This window comes from Gallus gallus, chromosome 3 (genome assembly GCF_016699485.2).
Source record: "Gallus gallus isolate bGalGal1 chromosome 3, bGalGal1.mat.broiler.GRCg7b, whole genome shotgun sequence".
NCBI lineage: Eukaryota > Metazoa > Chordata > Aves > Galliformes > Phasianidae > Gallus > Gallus gallus.
In genome coordinates, this window is record NC_052534.1 from 65,921,304 (window position 1) to 65,946,441 (window position 25,138).

Sequence of the window (25,138 nt, forward strand, 5' to 3'; positions counted from 1 at the left end):
CAGCACTATCTTTGTACAAGGACAGAATACATGGGTAGAGCAATTAGGTCCAGCAACTTCAACGTAACAAATAGAGATAATCTGGAGGCAGACTAGGCCACAAAGAGGAGATAGCTGAGCCTACTGGAGCCATCTGAATTTGTGGTGAAACCTAGAAGGTGAATAAGCTTGTTTATATGCATAAACAAGTACTTTACAGAGATTCCAACTATTTCCATGCACCTCTCCAGAATAAAAAACCTGGTCCTCATCACTATGGTGTGCATTTTGAGCTCATATTAGCTTCCTCTGAGAAGCAGATTGCCTAAATTATTTTTTTAATGTTTTCTCTTATATCTGAAATAAATCCATAGCTTTAAAGCTTCCCTACACAGCAGAAGTACTATGACCTCTCTGACTATACCGATCATAGAAAATATGACTGCAGTAGGCCCAGAGATTGTCTAAGAGAACACATTCTTAAAAGTTATCAAGACAGTTTATGTTTTGGGGATACTGCCAGTGAGTTTCTTCTCGCAGTGAACTGCTCACCAGCACCATTGCCCTGCATGTCACGAGGAGTTCCCTCAGAGAGGCTTACTAAGGTCTTCCAGAACTTTGAGAAAATTGAAACAAATTCAGAAAAAATACCTGTCTGTTGAGCAGGCCAACCCTCAGCAATTCACTGCACTGGAAATGTAGCCTGGCATGTGGCAAAAGGTACATTTTTAATGTTGCTAATCTAGAACTTAGTGAGATAACTATATCCTTGCAAGAGCCCACCATTAGTCTTCACTACATCAAGGGGAAAGGTGTGAATTCCAAGGGTTTAAAAATCCTACCAAGCTCCTTAATCAGGCCTCCAAATTATTATACCACTCTTTATTTTCTGTAAAGAAGATCCCTAAATCAGCCAGCTACCTCAAAGACCTGGGTTACAGTCCTCAAAGCTGTCAATAATTTAGATGACAAGGATCCTGTATTGCCAATGGTACTGACCAACCACGGTCCAAGGAATGTGTGGAAGTGTAATGAAAACATGAAATTTTGAAAGTTAAGACAGAAGAACCAATCTCTTCATTACATTTCAGGCTGCAGATGAACAGGTCTCCCCAGACTTTCTGAGAAGGGAATGATTTCTTATTTCCCAGGAAACTTCCTATTGTAAATGGTGTCATTGGAAGGACAGCTGAAAGACCACAGGGAAGTAATGCCCTGAAAAGAAGTAGCATCCAGATGAAAGAGAGGCTAAGGTGACTAAGCATCCTGGCTGCATAATGCTCACTCAAGCCCTCAAAATGGGCCAAGCAGTCTCCAAAAGACATGGCAAGTCACAGTTGTTTTGAACTGAGCAGAGCAAAGGATGACTGGCCTTTTAAGAATGCCTGTCATCACTGGCACTTCTTCCCAGCCATTCCTGAGGTCTATAAAAAGAAAAGGCTGAATTGACTATCTTTGTGCAGCATGTGCATTGAGTCTCCTCTGTTGTTATTTTTTGTTTGTTTTTGAAATGCAGTATTCCTTGTTTTCATATAGAAAAGTATAGTAACAGGTGACATATATATTACAGTATACATTTATTTCACAGTGAAAAATGGGGTCTCTGATTTTACAGTGATTACAGCTATACCGAAATAGTGTCCACTAGTGGCTGCCAGGCCTATTTAGACACTAACCCTTTACTCCACTGTCGCAAGGTTTCCCCACAAATCTGTAAAGCAGTTTACCAGCAGAGAAAGTGAATGGCATCTTCCAATAACCAGCAGAACACACATCTGTATATAACAACAGTGCTGGGACTGCAGTATTTTTTTCGGAATACCTTTCAGCTGGCCAGCTGCCTTGAAGCCTCACATTTTTAGTTTGTGGTGAGTTTTCTTTTCCAGCACAGTTGATGAAAATCTTAGAGCAGAATCCAAATTGTTGCTTTGTTTCTCAGTGGCAGTTTCTACAAACTGAAGCAATATCTACCTATGTTCGGTCTGCACTCTCGTTTCCATGTTCTCTGAAGGTTAGCTGAACCAATTCCTGGTATGTACAAATTCATAAAAGGAAAAAAAATGTGCAGCCCCTATCTACTGAAGGGAATAAATACAGTATTTAAATCTGCCTCTCGAGACAGATTCTCCCAGGGAATATGTTGGAAAAAACAACCAGGCACATATATTTTAGTTCTTAAACATGAAGCACACAGACACAGCCAACATGCATTCCACATAGCTGCTGCTAACCAAAAATCTTTACATATGCAAGTATGTACCCACCATGGAATATGAATGTGGATAAGCATCAAAGTATAAACTCAGATTTACACCTTGAATTAAGAAACAGGAAACAAAGCAGGGTGAGAAATATTGAGAGCTCTGTTTCCTTTGCTATTCTGAAATATTAAGAGTACAGTCAGTGTTACGGTAGCATTCACATTCAGGATGCAGTTCTGCATCCAAGTATATAATCATATTTAACCCATCAGCCTAATTTTCAAACAGATCTGGCCATTCTTTAGGAGTACACATTTCCCTTATCAATAAAAGGTTTAGACTTCATAAGGTAATTCTATCAATATGCATTTTTATCCTATTGTCTACAATCGTGTTTTTGTTTTGAAAGGTTTGTTTTGTTCCTTTATCTTTTTGTTGCTGTTGTAAAACAAGTAATAAATACTTGCACTACTTTGTTGAATTATTTAACTATTCAATTCATTTTTTCATCCTACATTTGAAACTCAGGGCTGAAGGTGTCAAACACTATTAAAAAAAAAAAAGACAGGACCTATCATTACCAACAGGATGCACTCAATAAAAGTCACTGCTACACAGAACTACATTTTGATTTGAAATGGAGGTAGTGGGGATACTGTAAACATCCCAAGACAAATCACTGTGAGACTGAAACATTGCACAGAAAGTTAAGATGGTATTCTCAGTCTGACTGGCGTTCCTCACAGTTCCTCACTTATTGCTGTCAAAACACAACACAGTATTCAGCCACATTTTTTGTAAACGTGTCACAACTGATACATACGTAAATTCATACTGAATTGAACCTACCTTATAAGAGATTATACAACAACACCCACGAAGTAGCATTTCTTTTCACTCTGCTAAACAACATACAAAAAAAACAAGAGCGTTCCTTTTAACTGCCTACCATATTATACCAAATTTTAAACAGAGTCAACCTAACAAGCTCCTCGGTATTAACAGAGCACGATAAGGAGATACTCTTCAGAAAAACATAGAGAGAGAGAACAGCACTGAAATACATTATATTAGCCTAGGATTCCTGAAAAACAAAAATCTTCTGTTTCTTAGGAGAACAAGCATGGTACAAGAGGTGGCAGAGCAACTAGATGTACTTTCTTTCAGTTGTACTTAATACTCAGATGTACAGAATCATTTCCTTGAACGAGATAGTTTGCATTAAAATGACTTGGAAAGAAGGTTTTACATTAATGTGAGAGATTTCTACTGTGGACACAATTTAAAACAATGGGCTAAACTAGAATTGCACTGAATAACTGCTGAATAACTGTTTAGAATGAATCTAAAACTGAGAAGCGTCGCAGCCATGTGGTTTAGTAATCCCACAAACTATCAACTTCCTATTCAACAATCCGAATCACCGATAAGTATATAATAAAATTAAGTCAAAATCTATTTATAAGAAATCTCCTAGCCTGATTCCCTGTAATTATATGGAACAGGACACCCACTAACAGAATCTGACACCAAATAAGCTGGATTTTTAAAAGCTCTCATTTTTTTCCTTTCCTGAAAAGGCCAAAAGCCAACATGCTATCTGTTTCAAATTCAGCTGATAGCTGTCAGTCAGGTACTGGTAATCCATGCCAGCTGGCACAATATAAAATTGGCTCATTTGTTCAATTTTAGCTAGAGCCTAGTTTATGGGCAAGTTCTTTTCCCTGGTTTTAACTGACATTTACTCTACCAAGCAAATACAGTGAACCTGGTTAAAATTATGAAAACCTGGCTATTCGTCTCATTCCAAAACCTGAAATAAACTTGCATTTGTTTTTCACTACAAGCCCCACAGCTTGCATCCTCCAGCCCAGTGTGCTCCAGGAAACACAGAAAAAGCAGACACCAGGTTTGGCCTCAGCAGCAATCAAAAACCTTGCCTGGGAACATCAGGCTCCCTGCAGTGCCAAGGCAGTAGACAGCAGCCAACGTGTGGTGCCTACAGCACACCAAGCCTGCCACATCCAGGTCCCATGGGCTCAGCTGGTGGCACAATTGGCAGGGGCCGTGCCCACTTTGCCATGTGCTCAAGGGCTCCCATCACACTGACAGAAAGTGCTGCTCAGGGAAGGAAAAATGGGACTTGAGGGCACTGGGGTAGGAGGAAGGAAGAAACAGGACACGTGTCCCAGTCAAGTTGTTTTAATGGAAGTCTGGGACAAATACCAGACACAGAAAACTGGCTCAAGAAGTTCCAGTTGGTGTTCTGAGATTCATGGAAATGAAGCTGAAATTCTGATAGGCAGTACATAGGTAGAGAAGATGGCTAGGCATAGCTTTCAAGTCAGGAGAAAAGGAGACCCTGTTGCTACTTCTAGGAGAACAATTCACAACTTCACCTCTGAATCTTTCCCAGAGTACCACATGTAGATCTGTCTTCATAAGGCACTTGCAACTAGCTGCCCAGCAGGATGGATATTGCTGGCCACTCTCAACAGCAGAAAGTTTTATCATATTAAGTTGTTGGTTGTTCAAGTGTCAAATCCTTTTTCCAGTATTGCATAAAATTAAAAAAAAAAAACACAGTAAATGATGTGACAATAGTAATTTTCCTTTCCTAAAGCTGAGAAAAGTAAATGGTGATTCTGTAGATGGACTGGCCAAAAGCTGCTTTTTTCTTTGCCTTCAACTTCTGTGGTGCACTTGGAAGTATATAAAATATATTTTTATCAAAAGCATACAAAATAGGTTTAAAAACCAATCCAGAAATATTTATTGAACATAGAGTATTTGTGTTGAAGGGCAGAATTCATGCTGTTCCCTCACAAGGGCATTCTCCAGCACTCACATTCAGATTTTCAAAATACAGATCCACAGAGACTTTCTGAGGTTTCAGGGAGTCCTCCAGGCATACAGTGACACTCAGTAGGTCAGGCTGATGGTTGGACTTTATGATCTTGAAGGTGTTTTCCAACCCAGATGATTCTACAGTTCTATACATCATTGCTCATCAGCAAATACGGTTCTTCACTTACTCATTCTTTCATAAAAATAAATTTCTCTTTCAAGAATTCAGTTTAAAAAAATACCTTTTGAAATTGAGTCATAGGGAAGAGTATATGCTTGGTTCTAAAAACAGACCTAAATTCCTGAGTGAGTTTATGTGGAATTACAGAAATTATGGTTTTAGCTGTGGGAACACTCCATTCTTTAAATCTCAAGCAGCATGTTTACTGACAACTATATATCACCATGTTTACCAAATCAGTGATTTCAACTTCTTAATTCTGTCACAAACATTACATTAAAAACAGCCTCCATCAAATTGTTTCCATATACTGGCGCTAAATTTTGCAACCAGAATTTGTGCCAATCTGATACGGAGGAAAAACAATAACCAATGCTTCTGTTTCAGAGCTCCTACTTGTACAGTCCTGTTCTTCAATTCTCTAGAAACATGAGTAGCTCTATCTAATACCTACCAGCATTCTTGACTGCATTAGGCAAAGTATTGCCAGGAGGCCAAGAGAAGCAATCCCTTCCCTCTAATCAGCACCAGAGAGGCTGCACCTGGAGCACTGTGTCCAGTTCTGGACCCTCCATGAGAAGAGCGATCTGGACATAATGGAGACAGTCCAGCGGAGGGCCAGCAGGATGCTGAAGGGACTGGAGCACCTCTCCTATGACGACAGGCTGAGAGAGCTGGGCCTGCTCAGCCTGGAGAAGAGGAGGCTGAGAGGGACCTCATCAACATCTACAAATACCTGAAAGGAGGGTGCAAAGTGGATGAAATTGGTCTCTTTTCAGTGGTGGCCAGGGTCACGACAAACAGCCATGTACACTACCTAGAGCATAAGAGGTTCAATCTGAACACTAGGAAGCACTTCTGTGCTGTGCTGGTGACAGAGCACTGGCCCAGGCTGCCCAGAGAGGTTGTGGGGTCTCTTCCTTAGAGATCTTCAAAGGCTGCCTGGGTGTGGGCCTGGGCACCCTGCTGTGGGTATCCCTGCTTGAGCAGGGGTTGGACCAGATGGACCCTTCACACCTCAGCCATACTGTGATTCTCTAATGCTTGCTCTACAACACATCCCTTCTACTCCTTTGATTGTTTTGTTTTAATTCAGAACATCTCTATACAGAATTTACAAGAAAAAAGTACAAGATGTCACAATAGACACGTCAGCTAATAGAATTAAACTATTTCAAAGGACTATTCAGTGTTTTATTGAATAAGATCTACATATCATTAAAAGTTAAGTCAAACTACTACCATAAATAAAGGTCAGTTTATACCTTTTCAAATGTCTTTTTTTACGGTTAAACATTTTTAAACCTTTCTATATAAGTTAAAATTCAGAATGAGGAACTAAAAATGTAACTGGCTTTCACTACTAGTTTTGATTAAAGCCCTGGAATCTCTTGATCACAGACAACATCAGAATTAATTTCATGTTTCTCCCTATTTTGTTTCAGCTGGGGTGGAATTATATTCTTCAGAGTGTCAGGTATGATATTATGTTTTTATTCTAGGAGAAAAATCCTGTTGATAACACACCAATGTTTACACCTGCTGCTAAGCGTTGTTGTACAGAGCCAAGGCCATTCGCAGCGAAGGGCCCAAGGAGCTGGGAGCAAAGAGAATTAGGACAGCTGACTTAAACTTGCAAAAGAGATATTCCATAGCACATGCAGAAGGACTTTTGAAGGGGATGGAAGTTCATCACTCTCTTCCGCTGTTTGAGGGGATGGCTGGGCATTGCTTGGTGGGCAGCGGGCAACTGCTTATGCATCACTTCTTATATACATTCATACATATAGACATAACTATTACTCTTTTCATTTTCTCTTAGTAAATAATTTTATCTCAACCAGTAAGTTCTACTTTTTTTTTTTCCAATTCTCTCCCCCATCACAGTGGGAAGGTGGGCAGTGAGCGAAACACAACGCTCTCAAAAACAACTTTGACTTAAATACTGCTTCCTATCAGTGACTGTTTTCTTAGTCCATTATGCAAAAGGGAATGACAGTGGTTTCAATCACATCATATGCAGAAAAAAAAAGTGCACTTACCAAGTGAACATAAGGCACAAAGTATCCAAAAAGTGCAGCAGGAATGCCAAAAGCCCAGATTCGATAACTCTTGACTTTGAAAACGGAGAAATTGAAAATCTTTTTTTCAGGAGGAAATCTGAACTTGCCCTTCTTTTCTCCCTCATCTTTGGTGTTGGAAACAAGGGGTTTGTACGTAAAGCCAGCCAGAAACAGAATAAACATGAGGATGCACAGGACCCGTAATGTGTTGAACAGGCCAACAGAATCAATCAAAACTCTCAAGAGGAAGGGCAGAGACACAGTGAACAAGCTGCTGCCTGCAGTGACGATGCCATTCACTAGTCCAAGGCGTTTCTTGAAATAGTGCCCAAGGATGACCAAAGATGGCTGGTATGCAAATGAGCAGCCACAGGCAAATAATACTCCATAGGTGAAATACAGAGGCTCGATGGTGCTGTATTAAAAATAAAAAATAGAAAAAAAAATTGTAAAACAGTGTATGCTCATATTCAGCTACCACACAGAAGAGTTCTTCCAATTAATGGACATATTTTCAGAAATGAGTTAAGCATTTGTATGTGGTTACTCCAAAAGTAATGCGTCCTGTTTGGAATTTCCATGGAAATTACAAGTGCAAAGAGACAATAACACTATTTGATAGAGCAAATTCTCAGCTACAAAACACTCTTTTTCAACATATTCACCACCATTACTCAATTTAAATGGATGAGCTGATTGAGACTCTTCATTTTGTGGCATGACAGCTGTGCATGGCTGTCTGGAACGTGGCTTGCCCTTCACACTGCTCTCACCACTGCTGAAATGCATCACCCACTGCCTCACTGCCTCACATCCACTGTTTGGCCTCCATCAACATTCAGCAAACGTTGATGAATGTCGATGGGTGCCATTTTTTCCACGTGGAGGAATTCAGTGACACACCTTTGCTTCATACACACTTTTATGTCAGACACCATTTTGTCAGACTGCCCTTCTGCTGCCATCACACGACAACAAAATGTGATGGAATATTGTCGGGAAGGTTCAACCTCCTCTGGCATACCCCTAACATCCACCTCTAATGTCATGGACCAATATATTAAAATAGGAGGCATTACTTTCAGAGCAGCCCTCATACTACCAGTATAAATGCTTTCCATAGCGTTTTTCACCACAGGATGCTATCTGCCCATATCCGTCTAGACCACAGTATGACAATACACTTTGCAAGTTTCCCATGCCATTTTAGAAATAGTTAGAAAATAGCATTTGATTCACAGGTCTCACCAGGAACTAAGGTTTTATGTGCTACTGTGCAAAAGAATACATTTGCAATATTATTGTTTCTTTCTACACTAAATGATCAGTTTATAAAATTGATTACATTTAAAGTAGCCAAAAGAAACAACTGATTACCTTCGTCAATGAAAAATATCAAAGAAACTAAGATCAGAATTTATGAGAGAAGGAACATAGTACAGCAAGGACATTGAACTTTTTCTTCTGTGGATCCAAGCAGTTTGCAGTATGACACATATTGAAAAATATTTTTCCTGCATTACAAATAATCTTACATCTCAGATTACTAAGAGATAAAATTTGTATTACATATGTAACAAAAGCAGTAAATCATATTAACATTCATCTGCTGTATGAAATATTACTTTTAAAACACTCCTGTATCTGAACTACACTCCCTCAATTACCTGATAATATCAACATAAGCCATTTGATAGTGTAACATAATGAAATAGTAAGAATGCACATTAACTTGGAATGTACTTTAACAAGAATTCATCTCTCACCCAAAGCCCATAATTGCTCCTCTAAAACAAAATTCCAAAAAAGCTACATCTTTAAAGCCTGTAAAAATGCACCTTCTGTGGTGTTTTTCCTGTGGAAATCAAAGAAATACAGAAGGATGGCAGCATTTCCTCAAAGGAAAGAAATATCTTTCCTATTAATTTACAATAACGAAGTTCTTATAGTATTTAGCAGTTACCACAAGATTGTGCTACATGGGGAGGAAGAAAAACTTTTTTCAATATGTATTCTTTTAGTTTGCACCTCCATTGTGGTGGCAGTCCTCCGAAAACATACCAGGCAGAAGGTGTTCTATTTTGTTTGCTTTAAATAAAATGGACTCATCTAAATCTTTACACTTAGATTAACTAAAAACAAAAACATAAAAAAAAAAAATCAGAAACATGTTCATGTAACAAGACAGTTTCCTTTTCCCATGAATATTATTTATTCCCAGAATAAATAAAAACGCTAGCCTCAGCACCTAAATCAAGACCATTCATCTTCTCCTCCTATAAACTTGTGAATATATGTTTCCACATTAGGGGACGTATGCCCAAACCAGGGGTATAAGTTCAGGATAGCACCATGCAGCACTGATATCCATCCATGCAGATAACAGAGAGCTCACATGTGTCTGGTTCAGAGCACAGGCACAGAAAACACACTTTCACAAGCCTATTGATATTGGTAGAAAGTGTAGAAATAGATACTGGTATTTCTACATGGAAAACTTCTGAATTTTGCTCTATGCGCTGCTAAGGGTAGAAAAGGCAGACTGAGAACTAGAAATAAATGCAGCTTATTTTCCTGCTGTTTCTTACCCTATCTTCACTAACTGGTTTTTGCTGATGACTAAAATCAGAGAGTAAGTTTCCTGTTTGCTCATCTTCTACTGTGCATGTCACTCAAACTTCTTGGGATTTACTCTGCAAAAATTATAGAAAATTAAGTATAATTGGAGGGAAGACAAACACTAAACTACTGTTGAAGTATATTCAATAACACAGGAGCTGAGACTTCCTTACAGTAAGCCCTAAGGATCCAGCATTATACCAATGTTTTTGCTATCTTAATATTTGGCAGCTGGACTGGTAAGAATAGAAGAAAACTTTGAATTTGACTGGAACATTAACACCTCCCTGGAGGTTACTGCATAGTTTTGCTATTGATACACTTATACAAAGTGGCTCCTCTTAAGCAGGATGTGCTGTTATGAGGTTACATTACATCTTACAAGAAATTTCTGAATCTGAAAGCTCCGCTTTTGATTATTCACAGAAGTCACAGCTAGAAAAACAGCAATAAAACAACGTCCTCAGCTATAATATAAAGTAGCACCTTCGTATTCAGTTGATGGGACCAGCATAAGACCGATAGAAGTACTTGGAATGTAATTTAAAAAGATTGTTTTTACCTTACAAAAGAACTTGAAAGGAGTCCGACAAAACCTAATGCAGCTCCAATAACAGCAACTTTTCGACAACCAAACAGGTCTGTGAATATGCTGACTATTGGAGAACAGAAGAAGACCATTCCCATTGAGAGCGAGCTCACCCATGCTGCAGAACAGAAAAAGACAGCACATTTTAGAAGATCACATGATTTCAGCTTTCAGCTACTATCTGCTCTAATTGAGCACCGCATCATACCTATGGCTATATATTTAAATATCTCTGCCTAACATAGTGCAAATGAAAACCCCGACCAACTCACATGATCAAATAATGTAGATTTCATCAGCTCAAAGAATACAACTAACTACTGAATTTATTTTTAAATACATTTACTCCACCAGGGACTAAGCTAGAATTCACACTAACGACCAGGCCATTAACGATAACTTACAGATACAGATAATTCCACATTCCTTCTGAAATTATTAGCACATTTCACTTGATTTAATTTTACACTTTTTTGACCTTAAGCAGCTAAGTTTGCTGAAAAGTTTAAGAAATGTTTTATTTAATTGCACAGATCTAGATCCAGCTGGAGCTTTATAAACACTGTTTAACCTTTAGTTCCTTGTTTATCAGTGAGTCTTTAGATCATTAGGACTCAATTCAGGTAAGTATACTAAAGCTATAAAACACTTTTGTGACTGAATCACATACTACAGTATCTTCAAGCCAATTCGGTCTAAGACTATTTGATTCATTTTAAATTAAAAATCAACTTTCTTTTCTTCTTTGTACAAGTAGTCAAATGGCATCATTTATCAGCTATCATGCAGTCATTCTTTCACATACACAGTAGTGGTGTATCACCCAACAGTTCTCCCAGGTCATAAAGGTAAACCATTTATGACAAACTTATTTATAAGCCTCTATCTATTTAGGACAAAATTGGTTATTGAAAAAAAGCTGCTGAGGCAAGACGCATAAAAAAAATATTTTAACTTGTTTCTGAATTGTATGGAAGATAAAAGTGCTCTTTCCATCTGGAATAGGTTTGAATTCCTGTAATTGGGATTTTATTTAGATTTTCTTTGCTGGTTACAGTTAGATAAACAATGGAGATTCAGTGACAAAGGCAAATAACATCACCTGAAAAAAACAAAATGCAACCAACAGACCTAAGGAGGAATATTTGGAAGCACATGCATACATCAATATCAAGCTTCAGAAGCAGTTGCTGAAGTGCCTCTGAGGCATGGCCTAGACACAATGAAGACTCCGTTGTGTTGGGCACTGAAATAAACAGAGTAAAACAAACAAGCTAACAGAAGTACTGTTTCTTCAAAAGAGTTGACAATGTAAATGCAAGACAAAAGAGAACAGCTGGTTGGAGACAAGCAGAAATGAGAGTATATGAAATAGAACCTTCCTTTTAGGGCAAACAATGGTTTCAATGAACTCCAACCTGTTTTGGACAGTTTATTGTTTATTGAGAATGTGATAAACACCATGGAGTTTCAAGGAACAATTTGTAGAAGAACAAGGGTAGCTGTTTCATGGGTAGCTGTTGCATTTTCTGACTAACCCAGACTACAAAGCCCCGTCAACCCTACACTCTGTGACATTAAGTTGCAGGGCTGTACAAAGGAAGAGCAGGCAACACTGGGTGAAACAGGGCCCCCTGAGACACTGAAAGGGAAGGATACTGGGAGAGTTCAAGCTGTACAAGGGCAGGGCCTAAGCTGCTTCATAGCCCTGTGTAAGAGCACAGCCGTTCTAATTTCCAGTCAGCACAGGCTGCGTGTGGCATTCTCCTTGGCTTAAGCAAATAGTTTACAGGACTTTTAAAGGCTTACAAAGAAAATAAAACTAGAATATAAAAGCCTTAGGTGAAAACATTCAGCTCAAATGACATTCAGTTAACTTGCTGACTTTGTCTTTTCATGCTTCCTAATGAAAGAAATACGCTTCTTATCACTTGTTTCTTTTCTTATTACAAGCTAAGCCTAAAATAGGAGAAAGGTTCCACTGATTTCCCACATAACGTGGGGTCAAAAAGGAAGGGCAACAGCCTTATCTGAGGCATTTCACAACAGTGCTGTGACACAACTCCAGAAGTGGCAGTCCATGCTCTACTCTACCACTTCTCTACCTAAAGCAAACCGGAGCCCTTTAACTTCCAGTTCCTACGAGATTCTTGGATCCCACAGAAAAGGAACTCGTGGAGATTCTTTTGGCATGCCTGGTATAAACACCCTTATTATGACTTGACAAAAAGAATGGTCTTTAAGTTAACTTCACACGTGTGCATAATTCAAGGAAATTTGTCTTTATCCTTTGTGAAAAAGCTGAGTGCACACACGCAAAAAAGAAAGCAGAGCAGCACATGTGAGCCTATTTCCTGGAGGCAAGCATGCCTTGCTGCGGTAGCGTGATCCTATGAAGAAGCTGATGGATATAAAACATACCCAACAGATCTAAGTGATTTTCAATTCTTTGTTCTAAGAAGCTTTCAGGTATTCTCACATTTCTTCCACTCCATATGAAAAAGTTAAATGAATTGTATTTGGCATTTTAAAATACAGATAATAGCGACTGTCCCAAACAACTCATGAAAAAATACAAATGTAGCTTGCCAGGATTGCAAGAGTTCTCTACAGCACTTATTACGTATCGATTAAAACATTTTTCTTCCAGGCTACTGGCTGCTTTCCTACTCACATGCTGGCTATATTCCAGAGCTGTTAATTCGGATACTAATGTAACAACTAACCTCTGCATTTGTGTTGATGCTCAGATGCAAAACATTTTGATTGCCATAGAAAAAGAGCTATTCCTACTGAAAGCACTTAAACTTTCCTTGGGCACTGGAACTTCAGAATGTACTTCTCAAAGCACGCTATTGCAAAACAACCAGTTCCTGAGCTTCCCTAGAAGTTACTCTTCAAATTAAAAACATCAGACCAGAGAGTCCATGGGTAGCACCCATACTGAAGTGCTCCTAAGCCACTGAAACACAGTATGTTATATATAAAAAAAGCAACATTTACTGTAACTAAAATTGTACTGAAATAAGAATCTCAGCTATGTCCTTTTCTTATCAGTCCACTACAACTGGAAATAATGCAGCTGTAAGCAAAGAATGTTTGTACGCTGTTTCTCTGTCCAAGAGTCTACAGTCATAAAACCACAGCACGCACTCCACTGATAAGCTGCCATTTTACTGCTTTAAAAAGTGATTATGATTTAAATAGCATGGCTTTCGTCTTCAGCAATAAATGTAAGTAGCCATTATCTGTCAGCAAAAATGGTCCCCTTTATCACAGCTGGATTGCATAATATATACTTATACCCCAAGCTGTCAAATGCTTTAGTTCATTCTGCAGACAGAAACACCGGGACTTACAAGACAACGGCAAAGAAAGCATTAATAGCGTTTCACACTGGAATGCTTCTCATGCACACAAATCTAAATAAAGGCTACCCCCTCTATAGCATTCCTGTTTACTTCTTTTATTTTTCATCTGTGCATTACACCGAGAGTTGTCAGTTTTATCCTCACAAAAGCCTTTCAAGTGGTTGGCTTAATACAGCACCAGCAGCCTTCATTCTCTGATGAACTTCAAGATTTATTCTTTTTTTAACATCTTCCCCTGGGAATCTTCTCGTTGAGACAGGGAACAAAAAGCCACTGTCTGGAAGAGGCGATAGAAGGCAAATGAAGAGAAGAATATTTAAGTTGAGGAGTCAGTATCAACTCCAAAAATATTTTGTTTGCCCACATTAAAAATCAGATGTGTTTGTGTAGCTCACGTAGCAAATCAAGACAGAAGTAGAACTCTGGCTCACTGAATAGCTTGCAGAACAATGTGCTTGGCACTGCACATGCTAAGACAAAGCAGAGATCCTGAAAAACAAGAGCAACCTGTCTACACTGAATATCACAGCAGATTCTCTTCACTCTATAGCTAGGCTGGTGAGATTTGCAGGACAGATGGGCCAGCCATTCCCTTCACCTCTGCTTAGTGCCAGACATGCTTCCTAAAAATCCATTCTCTCACCACCCCATTATGCAACCAGCACAGCACTTCAGGCTGTACTGCACAAAAGCCTGTAATGCCTAGAATGATGCTAGATAATCAGAGAATCATAGAATGGCCTGGGTTAAAAAGGACCACAATGATCATCGAGTTTCAACCCCCCTGCTATGTGCAGGGTCGCCAACCACCAGACCAGGCTGCCCAGAGCCACATCCAGCCTGGCCTTGAATGCCTCCAGGGATGGGGCATCCACAACCTCCTTGGGCAACCCTGTTCCAGTCATCACCACTCTCTGTGTGAAAAACTTCCTCCTAATATCCAACCTAAACCTCCCCTGTCTCAGTTTAAAACCATTCCCCCTTGTCCTGTCACCATCCACCCTCATAAACAACCATTCCCCCTCCTGTTTATACGCTCCCTTCAAGTACTGGAAGGCCACAATGGGGTCTCCCCGGAGCCTTCTCTTCTCCAAGCTAAACAAGCCCAGTTCCCCCAGTAATAAAGTGCCGTGTTTTAACTCACAAAGAACAGAAAGTGCAGAATCAGGGACAACCTGCTTTAGAGTTAGCCTCTACATTTATGAAGTGGAAACAATACTTCTCTCACATACTAACAACAGTATGAAATTCTTATTGTTTCGAGAGAGCAGATTTCTAAGCAAAAATACTTTGAAGTGATCAAATGAAACAAGCAACATAGGACAAGTTATGTGGACAGCAGATGTTTAATAGCTGTCATTGCCACACACTGAAAATGTTTATGTGGAAAAAGTCTACTATAATAAAATTACGATACAGAGTTAATATAACTGCTTAAATAATGGCATTTAGCAATTTCTGAATGTACAACTTTAATATTATCTAGGGGTTTTCCTTTTGTACTGCAAAAAATACTTCAAGAAAACAGTAGGACAATATTTACTAGATAAAAACTTCATGCTTTCATTAAGTTATCAGTTGTGACTTACGCAAGAATAGGGCAGAATGTAGGTACTCTCCCAGCCTCAAACCAGTAACAGCTGAGATTTCCTGAGCCACATTTTTTGTTTTAAAAGAAGTGAACCTCTATTTATTTTAGTATATTCTGGTAACTTCTACTTCTTTTCCTCCCAGAACAATTCCATATTCTCAGAACCCACAACACCCTAAAGCAAACTCTGTAATTCCACTCCGGGCTGTGTGTATGATCTCCAGTTCTACTGTCCAATTACCTATAAAGGTATACTATTCAGCAAAGCACACAAATGCCTTCCACAAGGTTGTTTTTTACTTTAGAAAGGAAACTTGGGAAACCCGGGTGCCTGTTCAAAGTTATTTCTGGATTAGCTCTTATTCATGATTCCTTGCCTGCTTAATCACATTTACACAGCATTTCTTTTAAGAACAAAAGAACTGCAGTACTGTGTAGATCAGTATCCTGTTCCGGCCATCACAAAATACTGAGCCAAAGAACACCTGAAACAGGGCTAGCATTCTCGGGACCCTGTGCCTGCCTATGTACTCCCAACATTCAGAAATAAGCAGCTCAGAAACCTCCAGTGCAGAATGTTACTACTTTGGCTTCATTGCATTTGGCTGTTATCAGCTACAGAACACACTCAAGCACCAGTGCCCATAGATGATAATAATTAAGAAAAAAATCCCCTTTGTTTTGATACCACTCAGCTTCCTCTGCTGTAACAAACACGAACTGATCATCCCTACACAATTTCATCTTGCAGCCTATAATTTTATATGCCTTTATTAGAGATATTCACAAGTCTCTTCTCTGAGTGAAGCGCTTCTACAGACTTTGTCTTTGCACAGAAGCTCCATACTTTTCCCACTCCCCATCCCCCTTCACATTGAGGCTTCTAATTGTATTACAGTTTCTGAGATAGAGTAGTTAGAACTTCATACAGTATTTAATACGGAGCAAACAATACATTTCTGCCCTAACTGGTTTGTTAGCTTAATTCTCTGTCTCCTCATTATCCTTACTTTAGGAAAAGAAAAAACAAACAACAACAACAAAAACCCACTATATCAGGTGCCCCAGAGTAAAAGGGCTTAGAAAACTATATGTGATTCAAAGGAAAAAAAAAAAAAAAGGAAATATCCCACCAAAAACCCCACCAGCGATTAACAACTGACACAGAGCCCACTAGGGTTTTCAGCATGCATTTGAGATTATATTTCCTCCAATAAGCAGTGATTTGCACATACGTACACTGAGTTTCATCAGCAGTAACACAACGACTGCAAGTCTGAGTGGGCTACCAACATGCTCATACACGAAGACAGGCTACAGCTTTGGATCTGTTGTTCAGCCTGCAGATGAGAAGACCAGCAGCTCAAAAGAAATCTGATTACTGGCTCCAGCTATCCAACAGATGATCATTATAGAATCAGTGGTGAACAGCAATAGGACAATGAACAACTGAGGCAAACAATAATAAACATCGCTCAAATAATATGTTGCAAAGTGTTTCTTTCTCAATGAAAGAAGCCAGAGGAAGACTGAAATTTTTACTCTTGGCTATGTTGAAAATCAGACTGGACAAGGCCCTGTGAATAATCTTATCTAACTTAGAAGTTCAACACACTTTTGAAATGTCCAATTTTGAGGGGGGGGGGGAGGGGGCCAGCCCACATAGCTAGTCTCTTCCAACTCAAGTTAGTAGGTTAGAAGTGTTAGCCCAACCATCAATCCCTCATTTGTGGAACTTAGGAACATGTAAAGATTCCTTCAGGTAAGAAAAAAACTGGACTAATCTGTAAGATTAAGATGCTATATACACACACCCTTCCCAAAAAATTGGAAGAAGTTGATGGTGTCCTGGATTTTTAAGCGAAAGAGATCTTTATATGTAGATCTCATCAGACCTATTAGCAGTATTGTTGTTTAGAACTATAAATCTGCCCCAATACTGATGCAGCTTTTTCACTGAAATTTTTTTGTTCCAATTACCAGAGGCAGAGCATTGCCTTTTGCCTAAGACATTCCAGATACATCCTCTTTCATGCATTATCTACTCTTCTTTTCCTCCAGGAAAAAAAAAAAATTGTAATTTCTAAAACAGATGTGAGTTAACTGTTCAACAGAAGAGTTCAACAGAACCATTAGAACCAGCAAGTGCCACAATATCCTCCCATGTCCAGAGCCCCTGTAGGTCAGCTCCCTAGAAGTTGCCAGCCCTATTTTTAACCAACCTGTCACTAGCCAAAAACATAAGACGACCTGTGCTGCATTCCTTGCTCACACAAGCCTGTGAAAACTGTTTCTGAGACTGCTCACTAACTTCTTGTGAATTCTGAGGAACTTCACTAGATTATCCTCATGTGTCTATGATGAAGGGCACAGAGGGGAGAAACAAATTTCCAGATAGTTACCCCATTACTGAGCGATCTGTAGGTCACAGAACTGTATGTCAGTAGGAAAAGGAAATAATATTTTGAAATGCGTGCAGTATAGTGACATATACATATGACATCTAGAATTCATACTGTCATAAAGCGTACTGCTTGTTCTACTCAAAAATATTGCTGATCCCATTAGTGCAAGTATGCATTTAAGGCCTAAAAATAAACTTATGACATAATGCTGCCACAGGAAGTATCCTCTAACTCTGAACTCAGGTTACATTGCAGATGTCTGAGGTAGGCTCTCCCTTAAAGAAATATTATAGAAAAAAAAAAACAATACTGCTTTAAATGAAAATTCTAAAATAGGGCAAAGAAAATTTAGTGCAAGGAAACAACAAATCTTTTGGAAAGCAAAGATGCCTTGAACAGGCTTTAAGAATCAGAATGATCTGTAAAGGATTCTAATCAGAAACACACACACAGAGATCAAGATTAATACATAAACATGTATGAATCAGAGACCAGTGGAAATCTCTGACAGGAATACAAGGCATTGTTTTTTTCCCCACTCTTCCTTCTCCTTGTCCTTTGGGAATAAGTTAATTATTCAGTGACCTTATTACTGAAAGATCCTGGGAATTGCAATGAGTCAGAAACCAAGAACTATATATGACCCATTGGATCCCAATTAAGAGATCTCTGAACAGATACACTGTTTCCATTAGCAAACTAATCACAACACTAAATCATTAACAGGCAATCTGAATCAGTTTGTGCTGAACTCAGCAGATTTTACAAATAGCTGTAAGATTTACTACGTTTATATGTGACATCTCTTCAGTATGCCTTGTGACCGTCCAAAATGCTATTTCACATATGAGTATGCCATTTTGATCTTGATGCAACAGGATAGAAAGACGTATAAGCTTGCCAGTATGTTATGAAATTACATAATAAGTTTAAATAATAGGAGTAGGAGCCATATAGACATTACTAAGTCCAAATGCAACATTGATTTCTTCTATGGCTTTATATGCTATATGTTTCTGCCTTCAGAATCTCTACTGAGATCAAGTCCTTGTGAGCATAAGTGGCAGGAAAATAGAAAGAAATCAGAAAAGAGCTAGACGTAGTGATGGAGGAGATCTGATTAATTCAGCTACTTCATTTAATTTACACTCACTAAAATAACACAAACGTAGGCAGAGGTGGTTGGGGTTTTTTTGGATGGTGGTCCCCACCCTAAACAAATAGATCAGATAGCACTGCTGAATCCAAAGCAAACAGGAAAATGATTATGGGTTTTTTTGTTTTGTTTTGTTTTCCAAACTACATAATACAAAACCTGAACGCAGAAAAAAGTCCTTACAGACAAACAGCTTCTACTACCAGAGAAACTGCAGATCTTCTGTACAATTTTAAAAGCTGGAGGAAAATAAACAAGTGCTTAAGTTAAGAAAAGCTACAACAAAATTTCAAAAATCAAAAACAAGGTGTTAATCAAAATACTGCTGGTAGAGATTATAAGCATTAAGCCTTCAGGAGCCTTCAAAAAAAGGCTGAAGTCAATCATTAACAGAAAAACGTACGCATTTGGATTTCATGGCAAACTGAGCTTGACCTTTGACACTTAAAGTCTGAAAATGCTGTGGTAGGAAGAATAAACAAGGAACAGATCAATAAGAAATAGCTGTAATCGCTTGTTTTCCCTTTTAGAAGTCATACAACAGTGTTTTCTGCTGACTAAGATAGTTTTTAAAGCACAATATAATCACATTTTTAACTAATGGCCTGAAAAATTGGAGTTCAAGATCAGATTTCCAGGCATGCTTTCATCTTCCCTCCCTCCGTCACTCTAAACTACTTTTTCTCCCCCCCCCTTTTTTTTTATTTAAATGCCAAACAGTTTAACACCAAGAATCACGTTCTGTTTTGATTTAGGATCAATTCTGTGTATTAGTGTTAGCTCTTGAATTCAAAGATGATAGACCGACTTGTCTGAAAGATTTAATGCTAAGTGCTCTCACAATCAACTGTTCCTCATACCCAGAACAATCTGCAACCAAACTTGTCATGCAATGGTCTCCTGTTTTAGAGTTGTACCATAGATTCGAAAGTAAGACCCAAAGCTGAAAAAAATTCTTCTTGAAGCTACTAAGCTTTTTCCTGTCCCCTCACCTTACTCAGATTGGGAAAGGATCAGCAAATCAAGGCTGTCTCTTAAATGGTATAAGCATACATGTTTCTTTTACAGCATCATGCCCTTGTGAGAGCATGACAAAGGTTAAAAGAGACAAGACAGATGAAAATCTTGTTTCACAAATAAATTTGGTACACTAATTGAAGTTAAGTTACCATCACACTCACTAACTTTTCACATACCAAGATCCTTCTGAACCACATGACGTCTCAGTAACATGGTGGGCATCCTCAGACCTACTTACAACAGCATATACTCTATACCTTCAAGGCCCAAACTGCTGTAACCCAAGAGATCTCCTGATGTTATAAGCCATCATTCCCCACTGTCTACCACAAATTACTAAGAGTTTCTTATTTGGGTTTTATTGCAAACGAGAAGTAACTTTCAGAAAGTGAAACAACACTGACTAAAGCCAGCATGCTATTGCACAAAGCAAATAAGACTGAAGAACAAAGTGATTGTACCACAGAACGTTTAGATGCTGTAACAGGTAAATATTTTTCAAGATAAGACCCAATTACAGAAGTATCCCTTTCAGAGGGGAACAACCTGTATATATACAGAAACAAAAACACTGATTTTGAAACAGGACACTGCAATTCAAGAAGACATATTTAGCATTGAAGGTTCAAACGCTGAAGCTATACAGCAAAGGTCTGTCTTTACAATGTCTTTACAACATTTCCTAATGGAAGTTATGTGGAAAGTTATATTTGACATGGAAAGAAGCAACGTAAAATGAGGTGACAGGAATAAGAAGTTGAGCATGCTTATATTTCATGAAGAATGTTTGCTTGGTTTTTAGACTATTCACATATAGATTTATTTGCCTCATCACAAACGCACTGCCAAAAGGAAACGCATTTCAAAACTGGACTTTTTTCAGATGGCTGTGTAGGAATTGAATGTTTTTACAACATACAAACATGTTACTGAGAAAAAAAGGAATTTACCCGCATCACATTTTTTCCCCTCATATCTCCCATTCACTTCCCTTCAAATACTGAAAGTTTAATAAAATAACAGAGATACCATACAGTGTTTTTGTACATTTTAAAAATGCGTTAAAGTGTTACCTCTTTCAGAGGATTATTACAAAGAGTGAATCATCGGTATGGAAAGCTTGATAAAAGCAAACACAAGATAAAGCATATATGACAGCAATTCTCTGTGCCAACATGTGCTCTTTATATCAACTACACGCACACGTGACTCGGCTTGTGCTCTCTGTAACTCCTGAAACCAACAGAGCCAGCCACTAATTCTTGACCTTGCTTCTCTATGCCATCTATATCCAAAATCTTCGAGTCTGCCAATATTATTGACTAGGATAAGAAATTACTTCTCATTAACTATGTACAACTACTGGAGCAGTCACCCAATTCCTGGCAATCCAAAGGGCCAGGTTGTTGGACATAGCAAAAACCTGGACAAAAGACTGTAAAAGGGTTTTCTCCCAGATACTCAGTAAACCTCACAAACTGTAATGACGAGACTCACTGCATATGTAGCATTCCACGCACACAACTCACACCAGTGATGGGGCCTGAACTACACATGAACTGCACCTTTTGAAGTACCGGTTTGCAGATACGGAGTTTACATCTGTCCCAATTTAGCCTAATGTCCAAATTTTGAAAAAGTGAAAGCTTATGCACATCTTAATTTATTCATAATACCAACAAGATTCTGACTACAGACTCTAGATACTGCAAATATTTACCACTGGTGGCTTATAATTTAGGTGATATTTTTATATAGTAAATTAGCAATAAAGTTTTAAACAAACAGCTTCCTGATGAGCTGCTGAATCACAGGCGCCTCCCCTCTACTAGGCAAGCATGTTTTTTTCCCTAGGAAACATTACAGAGTCAAAGATGAAAGCAAACGCTTCATCCTTACAACTGTTTTAAAGGAGTTCCAAGTTCAAGCCAATAGTTCATAGCTGAAAAGTTAGATTTCACTGAGTTTATCCCCAAACCAATCTGACTTCACTTTTTCATAGCCGTTTTCACACAACTGCAATATTCTACTCTGAGGAAGAGATAATGCCGCAGCAAAAGTTGGCATTTCCATCTTGAGATACGCATCAATGGGCAAATAATTTATCTACTTTGGTTTTAAAAATTCAAGATGGCAATAACTTCTTTGGATCCAAAATTCTATTAGCATAGAGTGAACGTTACCCTACGTTTGTCACACACGTAGGTACTTCCAAACATCACAGGTGGTTTCATTCATCCTGCTGTACTGCTCTGCAAAAACGATTTTATTATGCTTGAAAGCATACAGAGTTCTTATAAGCAGTGAATATATTTGAAAGAGATGAAGTTTTTCCAAAATTTTACGTTGGAAAAGCGTGGTTAAAAAATAGTGCAGCAAAGCACGTATTTTACCAAAAAAGAAAAAAAACATACATAGTGATACTTTGAATGTATTAGTTGTTCCACTCAAATATCTCTCTATTCCAACAGTATTTTACTCATTATTCTTTTACTTTGGATTCACCTAATTAATGACCTTCTGCCAAATCTACTCTACCTGCTCCTAAAAATGAAAAGTTAGGGTTAAGATTAGCAGACAACTTTCAGAAGATTCCCTTAAAACTCAAAATTTATGTTTGATAACGATCATTCCATCTTAAAAATGAAATCAGTGGTTTTACAAAATATTTTACTGTATTCTGAAAAATATCTGAAGTGCAAAGCTCTTATTTATAAGTTACGGACAACTGCAAGAAACTCTGAACCAATCATATTGCTGGTTCCTTTCCTCCCCCATTTCTCACCAATGCCCTTAGCTCAGGATTCTGGGTGCCTGTATTAAAAAGACTCTGTACCCAACGTGAGCAAACAGATACAGGCACACTGTCCACTATGGTTTTCTTCTCTGAAGTCTGGGATTAAAACATCATTTAAAGCATTATTTCTTCAAGGTATAAACACCTCGTCTAAACAAGACCGCTGCAGTCAGTCATCACCTAAAAGATACAAGGAGGGTTGGAAAACGTGATTTTCAGTGCCTTCCTCCCCAGTCATTCACTAGAGAATCCTTATCTCTATTTGTTGAAAAGAAGTTTAAACAACCACCCTACGTAGCAAGTGCAATAGCCTTGCTTGAGCTGGCACAAATCTGAAATACTCTTTTGTGAAGTGACTCAGCTATTTTTGTTATGTCAGTAGCAAGAACTGGTAATATAATCAGTAGAGATTTTTTCCAGGTTATTCTACAACACACTATTTTGTTATACAAACAGAAGTCAATAAGAAAACAAAAATATTCAAGCCTTTCTTCTGAGGGACCGATTTCTATATACTAACACTATTCTAATTTCTTAGAAGAGCGTACATTTTAAATGCTTTTTTATTTTTATCAGCTTACAATCATAGAATCATAAAATGGTTTGGGTTGGAAGGGACCTTTAAGATCATATATTTCCAACTCCCCTGCTATAGGTAGAAACACCTAAGCAGCAAGTAGCTTGCCTTCTAGCATTTCTACAACCACATGTAGTTAAATGTTATTTCCAGAGCAGTAACCACCTCAGATCAATTAAGAATTACCCAAACAATTTGCCATTTTTTCAATCAGAACTTAACTCCAAGTAAATGAATGAACAAGAAATCAGAAGTTCCTATTTCTGATTTTAAGAGGAAGGAAGGAAAAGACAAAATAATATTAGCCTAACAGAAATGCTATTACATGATAAATAGCAACTGCTGCTAGATAAAGTGTAAAAAATATACATATAATACACATTCACACTTCACAGAAAGCAGCCGTATTCCATATGCAGAGATTTGTGGTCTTCTAGAATCCATCCATACAAAATTTCTTGCTCTTATCATCTAAAAAGCTTAAGAGACATGTTTGGTTTCTTCATCATCAACAAGTAAGTTACAGCTTCTTAGAGAAGAAAATGCAGGAAGGGTGACAGAATAAGGAAAAGCGTTGTTATATATACATTTTATGCAAGATTCCGAAGAAAATCTTCTAGTTCTAATGCACACAGCACACAGCTCTGTTGAGCTTGGTCAAAGCCCTGCTACAGACATCACTGCTGAACTCAACAGGTATCAGACTGTGTTTTCATTCAAGCTCTACTTGTGTACAGTGTTGGGTCATGCGATAAAAGACCAGCTGTGAACCCATAAAGGGGCACAGAGATAAAATAGCAGGAGGGTTAGTGCAGAAAGCTCTGTTGCTTTTACTTCTTCGTAGTTAAAAGCACTGGGTGCCAACAGCAGACAAAATCAGTGTGAACATGAGGAGCCCTTGGCAAATTAAATCCAGTAACAACCACCCCATTCAGTCCTCTGGGAAGGTGGCTGCTCTTCAGAGATGTTCCATGAGGCAAACAAGAGAGGGTTCACTATGTAAGGAATGAGTCAGTCCGTGAGTAGAAAATGACCAGGAGCCTAAGGCACAAAGAAACTGCAAAGTATTGGGCAAGTTAATGGGATCTAGAGATGGAGAAATCTGCAGGCATGAACAAAATAGGAGTCTGTAATCCTTTTCTTATTCATGGTATTTTAACTGATACACCCAAATGGCTAAAGCCGGCATGACAGCAAAATCCCACATTTTCCCTATCTCTGGCAAGAAGGAAAAAGAAGACAAGAAGGAAAATGAAGATTAAGGGGAAAGGAAAGCACAGCCTTTTCACTGACAGGATAGGAACAAAGATTCTGCCCAGAAGGAAAAATCTAGAGCCCCCATAACAGACATTAAATAAAAAAAAAATAATGGGTGAGTTAATAACAATTCCAACATCAGATGTAATGAACATACTTTGGTGGTTTACAAAGGAATAGAATCACAGAATGTCTTGGGTTGGAAGGGACCCCAAGGCTCATCAAGTTCCACACCCCTGCCAGATGTATGGCCACCAATCTCCAGATCTGGTACTAGACTAGGTTACCCAGAGCCCCATCCAACCTGGAAATATATATACCAGATTAGAAGCTGCTGGTGTGGAATTGATTTGTGTTCCCTTCTTTTTTCATACAAATATAAGGAAATTTTGCGATAAAAACACTAAGACTGATACAATTAGAAAACGAATGGGAAAGACTGGGTGTGGATGCATCAGAAAGAAAAGCAGAATGGCCGTAAGCAC

General features: G+C 38.5%; 1 protein-coding gene across 3 annotated transcripts in view; it reads right to left on the reverse strand.

The window, feature by feature from the left end:
• The window catches only part of SLC16A10 (solute carrier family 16 member 10), a 66,333-nt gene that overhangs the window by 18,969 nt on the left and 22,226 nt on the right, over positions 1-25,138 (reverse strand). For all 3 annotated transcript variants that reach the window (XM_040697151.2, XM_025148740.3, NM_001321736.2), the window contains exons 2-3: positions 10,453-10,597; positions 7,251-7,686 (exon numbers count right to left, since the gene is read on the reverse strand). In XM_040697151.2, the coding sequence (XP_040553085.1) occupies positions 7,251-7,686; positions 10,453-10,597 (581 nt within the window). The remainder of the gene's footprint in view (positions 1-7,250; positions 7,687-10,452; positions 10,598-25,138) is intronic.